Source organism: Plasmopara halstedii, assembly GCF_900000015.1.
Source record: "Plasmopara halstedii genome assembly, contig: Scaffold_3060, whole genome shotgun sequence".
In the NCBI taxonomy this organism is placed as follows: domain Eukaryota; phylum Oomycota; class Peronosporomycetes; order Peronosporales; family Peronosporaceae; genus Plasmopara; species Plasmopara halstedii.
The window spans coordinates 3,197,278-3,205,717 of record NW_020189964.1 but is presented as its reverse complement, the minus strand read 5'-3'; the positions used below and the strand labels follow the sequence as shown (position 1 = coordinate 3,205,717).

General features: G+C 44.4%; 4 protein-coding genes across 4 annotated transcripts; 3 read left to right on the top strand and 1 right to left on the bottom strand.

Moving 5' to 3' along the window:
• Positions 1-21: 21 nt before the first annotated feature.
• On the top strand, positions 22-237 carry PHALS_07150 (uncharacterized protein; the record flags this gene model as incomplete). The annotated part of the gene is made up of 2 exons (XM_024720569.1): positions 22-27; positions 91-237. The coding sequence occupies 2 exons, from the start codon at positions 22-24 to the stop codon at positions 235-237; spliced, it is 153 nt and encodes a 50-aa protein (XP_024585754.1).
• A 2,521-nt stretch (positions 238-2,758) lies between these two features.
• On the top strand, positions 2,759-3,126 carry PHALS_07149 (uncharacterized protein; the record flags this gene model as incomplete). The annotated part of the gene is made up of 2 exons (XM_024720567.1): positions 2,759-3,030; positions 3,108-3,126. 2 exons carry the CDS (start codon positions 2,759-2,761, stop codon positions 3,124-3,126), a joined length of 291 nt encoding a protein of 96 aa, XP_024585753.1.
• Positions 3,127-5,309: 2,183 nt separating this feature from the next.
• Positions 5,310-5,630, top strand: PHALS_07148 (uncharacterized protein; the record flags this gene model as incomplete). The annotated part of the gene is made up of 2 exons (XM_024720566.1): positions 5,310-5,352; positions 5,434-5,630. The coding sequence occupies 2 exons, from the start codon at positions 5,310-5,312 to the stop codon at positions 5,628-5,630; spliced, it is 240 nt and encodes a 79-aa protein (XP_024585752.1).
• A 1,030-nt stretch (positions 5,631-6,660) lies between these two features.
• PHALS_07147 (uncharacterized protein) lies at positions 6,661-6,894 on the bottom strand (the record flags this gene model as incomplete). Its single annotated transcript, XM_024720565.1, has 2 exons — positions 6,661-6,769; positions 6,836-6,894. The coding sequence occupies 2 exons, from the start codon at positions 6,892-6,894 to the stop codon at positions 6,661-6,663; spliced, it is 168 nt and encodes a 55-aa protein (XP_024585751.1).
• Positions 6,895-8,440: the final 1,546 nt, after the last annotated feature.

Genomic DNA, 8,440 nt, shown 5'->3' with positions numbered 1-8,440 from the left:
GGGAATCTCATTAATCCATTCATGCGCGTCACTAGTTAGATGACGAGGCATTTGGCTAAGCACCTTTTCTAATACTGGTGTGCATTTTAGCTCTTGAAATGTATTATATTTCTGACTGATCAAATGATGACTTACCCTCGATGTAGCCCTCCAATATCGAGTCCGGTCGATTATGGAAATGATGAGGGCGAACTTTTATTAAAGAAATTCGACATACAAGTGATGGACGCCCGTTGACAGGCGCTTCTTTCGGACACACATTCAAAATCGATCGAATATTGTGGTGAAGTTCAATATTTAATGACAAAATCAAGCGAGAGCCCGCAGATAATGAGCAGGTGGCTGCTAGAATGTTTGAACGCCTCATAAAAGAGGCACACTGAAGTGAGCAGTTTCATAAGAAAAGAAATATATAATTCTTAGTATTTAATTTAAAAAAAAGAAATTCACTGTCAAATTACGTTATATTCATTTTTTGTTTGAGATTGTGTCTGGTGTTACTGATTGGAAAGTTGTGGTAAATTTTCAATTTTGATAGAGATTAACAATTACACTAATTCTTGGAGTCGAAGACTCTAGAAGTTAGTGCTTACTGTTTTGCCTATTCAAGACATGAGATATTATTACACTTCATCTTCAGTAACGAAATGCATAAATTTGCGGTATGCATCGCTGGCCACTAGCGCAGTTGCGGTTCTTGCCGCAAGAACATGTACATTTGGGTTTTGGGATGTGAAGGAAGGCTGCCTTATTGCTCGCTGGCCCAGCTGCGTTGCAACCTGGCTAATCTGGCTTGTCACATTTTCTGATCTTATGTTATGTTTGAAGTCTTTTGAATCTACAGTGATCGATCAGACACTTCATATAGTCAGGAGTTACTATCTTTACATCTGTGCGCAGAGGCAACCAGTCATCAATACTTGAAGCGAAGACTGATTTTTATTTTGACGCACGTATTTAAAATCAGTCAGTCGTATACCGTCAACATTTGTTTCAAGCCTTGAAGAAACTTTTGTTCACTCTGTGAGTCGTGCAAGTCTGAAGCCGCTTGGTGAGCGAGTTTGCGTATGCTCAGAAAAGAGTATTGACCTGAACACAAATATTTTGGAAAGGAAAGTAGATTGTTGATAACACGGTGCGGTACATCTGTTTGTGCAACGATGCATGGTACCTTCAGCGGGTTGATAGTTATCATGAAAACTCTAATTGACCTTAGAGCTGGCAAAATTAATGGTCGTTCTCAAAATTCATTTCCTCAATGTTGCAATGCGTATTCTCTTGTCTTGTGGATGTTGCAGCTGCTTGTGCTGCTCAGAAAAGGTCGATAAACCAATGATTTACGCTCTGTTATATTCCAGATTGCATTTGAAATCAGGCAAACTATAATCGCATGACATTGCAGCCACAAACGGCGAGAGACCTTTACAACTTGTCAGTGTCCTCAGCTGTGAGTTCAATTAACACGTTCGGACTAATTTCTATCTAAAATATCTTTGATTTTTTAATGCCGCAAAGTCAGGAATAGACAACAGTGGAGTGAAAGAGTGAGCGCCAAAATGATCGCACTCCATTTAGCGAGGCGCTCATTTCTGCATTCATGCTTTGCCTTACTTTAGTATTTTCACGATTTTATTGCCAACAAATCACAAAAACATTTTCGAAAAGGAGATTACGTGTGGCACGTGTAGACACAAGCCGATAGAGTAGTGAAGAGTATCCAACTTGCGAGATCAGTGCAAATGACAGCTCTTCAGAAAGACGTTACAGATCAAGCGATCTACGACTAGTTCGCGCAAAGAGGATTCAGACCTGTTCTGATTGTTCCTACGCACGTGCATGGTTATGTGAAGTCCATATGACGCACTGTATTCTTTAAAGTGTGGGTTGTCTCTTTAGATCGACCAGAGAGCCTCTTCGAGGGATACATTTCGACTCAGAAGAAAAGCCGTGCTTTGTGCAGCACAGGCTACGCAAGTTCAATCGGGTAAAGCCGCCATCCTTACGGCCTCATCATTGTCGATCGTCTGACACTTCCGATGCTAGCATGAATGGAAGAGAGTTCGCCGCGGAGCACAAAGTTACAACCCATAACTCCAGCAAGCCACAAGGTAAGACACGAGTTGCAATAGAACTAGACGAGCCATCTGCTCATGCTATGCTCACCAGTCGTGCCTCTAGTCGTACTGGACCAGAGTGAAGCGCAATATCGTTGATGCAGCTCCAGAAGGCGCACCAGAGTGGAAACTCGTTCAGCACTCGCTATACGGGATAATCAATCGCGACGGCGGCAAGTACATCGAGCCAACCGGCCTCGCTCCGTGCAAGTTGAAGTGTGAAGTTGAGGACCCGTATTCGCTGGTGTACTATATTCCTGTATCGCCAAATCGCTATGACATTCTTCGAGATGAGGGATTTGAATCGACTCCCCCACCATATGTTGATCTGGAAGCTGGTGAGCAAGACGGGGATGACGATGGAATGATCGCCCGCAATATCTGGCTTTACTACATCGTCTGATCTTTTACTGTATGTGGAGGAGGCTCGTACAATGAGAAGTTTTCGTACCCTCGCTCTTAAAGTCGAACAAGCTTCGACAGTAGAACTTCAACATGTCATCGACGTGTTCATCGAATGAGATGTTCTAAAAATGACATCTCATTAAGGCGTCCTGGCAGCTATCCAAGCGCAACCTGCTTATTTTCGGCGCTATTTTCAGCTTCCTCCCAATCGTCGAGACCAACTGTTTCGAGCGCACGCGATGTATCGTGCAATCAGTGTGGAACCTGTCGCTGAAAGTGGAGCTTTGGAATCCAAAGATCGTTTGAAAGAATGCTATGACATAGACAAAGCTGATGCTGCCATCATCTTCGAGAATATGTTTCCAAGTAGTGACGTTCAAGCCGCTGCGGTGCACAGTGCCATCAGTGACTTGTTCGTGATGATGTTTTGCCCAAGTATATATCGATCCAGTGAAACTCCAACTCCAAGCTCTTCTGGGCATTACTGCCCCCAAACGGCTTCGTCACTCCCGTTTCTGCTCTGGAGTGACCTCAATCTTCTCTGCTTAGCTCGGACTGATGCGGCGAAGATCTTTATTAATGATATAGCAACTATATCGTTGCCTAAATCGATGGCTAAAATGTCCTCTAGATTGGCGAACCTTCTTCTAGAGGAACTTAGACATTAAGTGGAGTCTCGCTGAACGCAAATGGATTAAATACAGCTAAACTCGACACGTATCAGCGAACTCTCTCGGAATATTAACTGGTCGCGTATCAAGAGACAAAGTTCAACAAAAAAGACTCACTGCAGACCAGCGAACATTATATCCACATCTCTGACTCAGGAGAGCGCTGCTTTTGATCCGACACCACGACTCCTGTCTTCAACGAAATACATGGCGTAGGCTTGATATTGTCATCGGCCTCAACGTTTGGCGAAGTTGAAGAGCTCACTAGTTACGTCTACAAGGACCAGTTACGCAATCGATTTTTATCACTCAAGTCCACGCTTGGTACTCAGACGGTGTATATACATGTTGTTTACGCACCCGATGAATCTCCACGACGTGTCGATTTTTTTCGTGCACTTCCCACTCAATTCATTCTCAACCACTCGGATGAAGATAACCAAGCGGCACACATTGTCATGGGTGACTTCAGCGTCACAATAGATTCTTCTGGATCAAACTTCACCTACCCAGTTGCACCCGGGCACTGGTAGAGAGAGGAAGTGCGTGATTGGCTTGACGCGTTGAGCTTGATCAACGCATGGCACTTTGTGCATCAGGATTCAAAGGACTACACAAGCCCAACACGCAGAAACCAACTGTTTTACTGGATTTTAACAGTGGATGTAGTACAAAATCATATAGTTGAGATCAAGCATATAAGGGATCGAACTTGGCATAACGAGGACCACATACCGGTTGGGTTTCGGCTACAAGCAAGGTTTTTATGCCAACGGGTTTCAAGACCAAGCTATTGTCGAGGGGCAACAAGCATTAACGGCGAGTGAAAGTGTTGAGATGACGTCATTCAAAACTGAATAAGAGCGATTTTGCAGTTATACGTCTATTGTTTATAAATTTACATTTTCACGTACAGAAAACGAATTCAAATTAGCCTTCTTGAAATGTGCTGCGTATTTATCTTAACACGTCTATGCCATCTCGACCTATACACTGCAATTTTCTCGTTGGTGAAGTCATTTATGGCTGACCTGGAACTTTCTTGTTGTAGTCAGATTCAAAGCATTTCTGTGCAGAGTGGTCATCGGCGTTCAGTTTTAGGCTAAAGATTATGGGTAGGCTTTATTGAGTGAGTCAGTATTTTTTATGTTTTGGTAAGTTGATGCTGGTGCATAATTTGTTCCCTTAAATATATTCGAGTTTACGGTGGGTCTAAGGAGACTTGCTCTTGAAAGATATTGAAACGGTGATCACTGGATCATCAGCTTAATAAACCACTGCACAACACAGGAGCTGTACTCAGATGAAGATAATGGTTTGGTGGTCAGGTCACTTTAATACTGGGTTTGTGCGTATTCATCCCACGAAGTTCCGTCAGTCAGAACTCGAAAGGCCCCACTGTTAACAAGACTGTTTATATGATCAAACCTTTCAGCGTCTAAGCTTCGGTTCCTACTTCCCTCGACTAACTGACGCAAACACTCTTTTGTCAGTCAACGCGCCTTGCAATGCCATGGAAGGTCTGCATACCCCGTTTCAGCGAGGCCAATGTGCCCAACTCGTTTTGGTCGTTACTGAAATCGACGAGGCAACAGGCGCCATGCGGTTGGTCACGTTTTAGATCTGTCTAAAATTTGAATGAGAGGCAGAACCTGGCTCTGAGCGCTAGCGGAACTCGCGCGCACGGTCAGTAACGACTCCGTTGCGTTGTGATAGGTGTTGGTTTTTGTTCTTACTTATTAATTAATTTATGGTTTATGAGTTATGATTATAAATTTATATTTTAAAATAATATTTTTTGTACACGTCACCAGGAGACAAACGCCTTGGAAGATACGCCGAGGTCCAACAGCTCTCTACCTTCTAAGAAGTCTAGTTTCTTCGGCAGGGTCATTAATCAAGCTTACCCCCCCGTTAAATACGGAGCTCTAGCATTCAACCGCAATATTATTGAGAAACTGATTGGCCACCTACTGTTTGATGTAGATGACGTGTCGGACCACATTACTCGTTCGCGCGTTTTATCCATGTTTAAAATGCTCGAAGACGCGCTAGGTGTATTTTGTCAACATTGAGTGTGTTTTTGTGCTCAAGATAGTCGTGGGATTTGATTCTGAGGATGTGTCATTCCGAAGTGCGTCTTGACTCATTGACAATGCACGGTTAGTCTCAAAGATCAGTTACTTGTAAGGCTGCTGTGAAGGCGTCTGATTTTCATAAATCCAAGTCATCAGCCTTTTAAGAGTCTCTTCGGCACCGATTGGTGTACTTCATTGCGCTCGACCCTGAGGGCACGCACAAGGACCGTCGCATACAGGAGCTTGAAATTACGTTTGCTCAAGTGCTGGAACGCTGGTCACGTAAAATGTTTACGGGATATCTTCTTCGTATCACAACAAATTGCCGGAGCACTGGTTATTTAAGTGTGTTGGTCGCATGATGCCGTTGACTACTCCTAGCAAAGAGAAATCGTGTCCATCGGAACGAACGTGAAGCAAACAATGACTGGCCTATTTCGAGCGAGCAAACTACATTCGAACGGGCAGCTACGTTCTCTTTGGTGCACATTTGGTGCGACTCCTCCAGCTAAAACTTGTCGCCCAGAAGAAGTTCAATTTTCTTGCTGATGTTATGTTCGTGACGATTCTGACGAATTTTCTTAATGGCAGCAAATTCTTACGGCCGAGTTAAATACGGCTTCTCCAGTTTCGCAAGTTCTCCCTAGTTGTCGATGCGATAAGTCGCTAAAAGACTTCGTGTGACCGATCCTGTGGTGCAGTGGTTCGCCGCTCACTTCATGACCGGGAGGTCCAGGTTCAATCTCCAGGCCGGGTAGAGTCGAGTTAGAGTGTAATGAAAAACCCTACAGCACGTGCTTGACATGGCTTACACGACTCCTACAAAGGGGTGTCGTTTCTCATTATGAAAGACTTCGTGTGCACGTGTTAGAATATTTCCAGGAGGAATAACCAGTGTCCATGGCTCCTGGCAGCTGGTTGACCTATTATTGTGCCTTGGTGCCGAGTGACGGTTCAAGCTAAAACGTGCTCACGTCTGCACGGGTTGAGAAAGCTGTCAAGTCAGCACCGAGCCGATTTGACCTTAGATTAGCGGTTTCCTTTCAGATATCTACCTGGAGATATATATTGCTGGAGCCGATTTGGCTATTTCTCACGCTCGTAATGAAAATTTTATGGTGGCCTATGCTGATCTTCATTCGCGATCAAAGCATCTTCATGATCGATTTGATTGAGGTTCTGATAGCGTGTGATGCTACAAGAATAGTGATTTCTATAGTCAGTCCGTTTGCTGGATTTTTAGCGGGCATCAAAGGGGACCTAGCCTTTTGGTGAATATGGGATCTTCGACGTCTTCACCGCTATTTTTGCTTCATTCTCTGGCCGAAATACGTATGGCTGCGCCAACCGCCAATAAGCGCAGCGACTTCATGAAGCCGGCTAAATGCAGGTTCAGATCGACGTCGCACCAAGATCTCTTTCCGCTAATCGTCGGGAGCCTGTGTAGAAAGCCTTGTAAAACTGTTTGGACACGAACACTGGGTGTAACGACGGCTGCGCGCTGTGCCAAGACAGCTTCGACTATTTAAGCCAGTTTATAGACAGTCTGGCTTCCATGTTCCCGAACACCGCAACCGTAAGGGTGGATTTATCGCTGATTGGATGCAAGAAAAACGAATCGCACATCTCGCTAATCGGCTTCCTCTCGAAAGGGCACTGAACTCTAAGCAGTTTGAAGAAATTGCGCGCCTTGCTGAGCAAGCAATAATACTATCAGACGTTTTTAACAGTACCACCGTGTCCCAACCGTTGTCCGACTGTCGGCTTTGTGGTGGAAATAGTGGAAAATCTCACTCTGGTGGTGGCTATACTTTTATGGGTGAGGGTGCACATTCCTTAGAAGAACAAATGTCACTGTGGGGTACCTAGCCAGTCCCTACATCTCTTCGTTCTTTTGATGGTTTACAGATCAGGTACGCACATCATTAGGAGAGTTGGATTTCATTAACTTCCGATTATTTCTAAGCTAAATTCATTTTTTAGTCTTGAAAATATTAGGTTACGGTTCTCGAAGTACTTGCACTTCCCAGATAACTTTGTCGTAGTGTGTAAGCTAACCGAAGCCCGATAGTAGAAGCATAAAGTGATGTGCTCTAACGCTTGATTGGCCAAAGCTCTGATGACCTGGGCTAGTATGAGGTTCTGCTCTTCAACTCTGGAAGAATCAATGCCTTGATGTTGCACTTGTGTGACGACGAAGTGTTGGTTTCGTCGAAGCTGCGGTTGAGGTCTTTTCCCACAATGACTGTATGTCGCAAGTAACGCGTGGATTCAACCTTGTGTGAACGCAGTGTGCTAGCCGAGTGGTGATACCAAGCACTGGGGTGTTGGTAAATGCGCATTAACTTGATTTCTTGGGTTTGAACGTGAAGACGAAGCCGTCGGCACTAGTGCGGATAGCTTGGAATTATGGTGTTACACCTGATGTTAGTCGTGGTAATGTTCAGTTGACCAGCGTTAGTACAATGGGCGCGGAAGCCAACTTGTAACAGGGGCAGTACTTGAGCATGATACTGAGTTGACCAATACCAATTTGCGACCGAAGTGTTGACGCTGAGATTGTTTGTGTCGACAGTGCAGAATGGTAGTAAATCGAACCTGTGCAATGTGTGATATTAGAGGCGTAATCCTTGGATTGTGTCTTGAATTTGCGCTATGTGTAGAAGTAGGAATGCGACCAAGAATCGTAGTTGGTGCATCTAATCTTGGTGTGTGCTGACTTGTGGGATGGTGTGGGTCCGGTGAGTGGCTTGTTAAAGTCGTTCTTGGATCAAAATGTCATCTTGACTAGCCGGACCTTACTTCCGATAATCGTGGATACGCGATAAACTTGTTATCTTGAAATTAACTGTAGATTTTCGCACTTTGTTGGATGGCATAAAGACCTAGTGTTAATATCTTGATCATCTTGCGTAGCTTTTGACTTGGAAAAACTGAGTTCACCGGGGCGTGGTAATTCATATTGGCTGAGCGGACAGCTGTACTTGGTTTTGATGTTTGAGTTTATAGCCGTCGTTATCGTGTCGATACGTGGAGAGGATCATGCGAAAAGCTTCAGTGAAGGACGCCTGAGAACGTTTTGAGCGGGAAGTCTTAGCTTTACCATCGAAATAGCTCGCAAATTTTACGTGTCATGATCAAAAGTTAACTAAGGCCCTCACCCCTAGTTAGC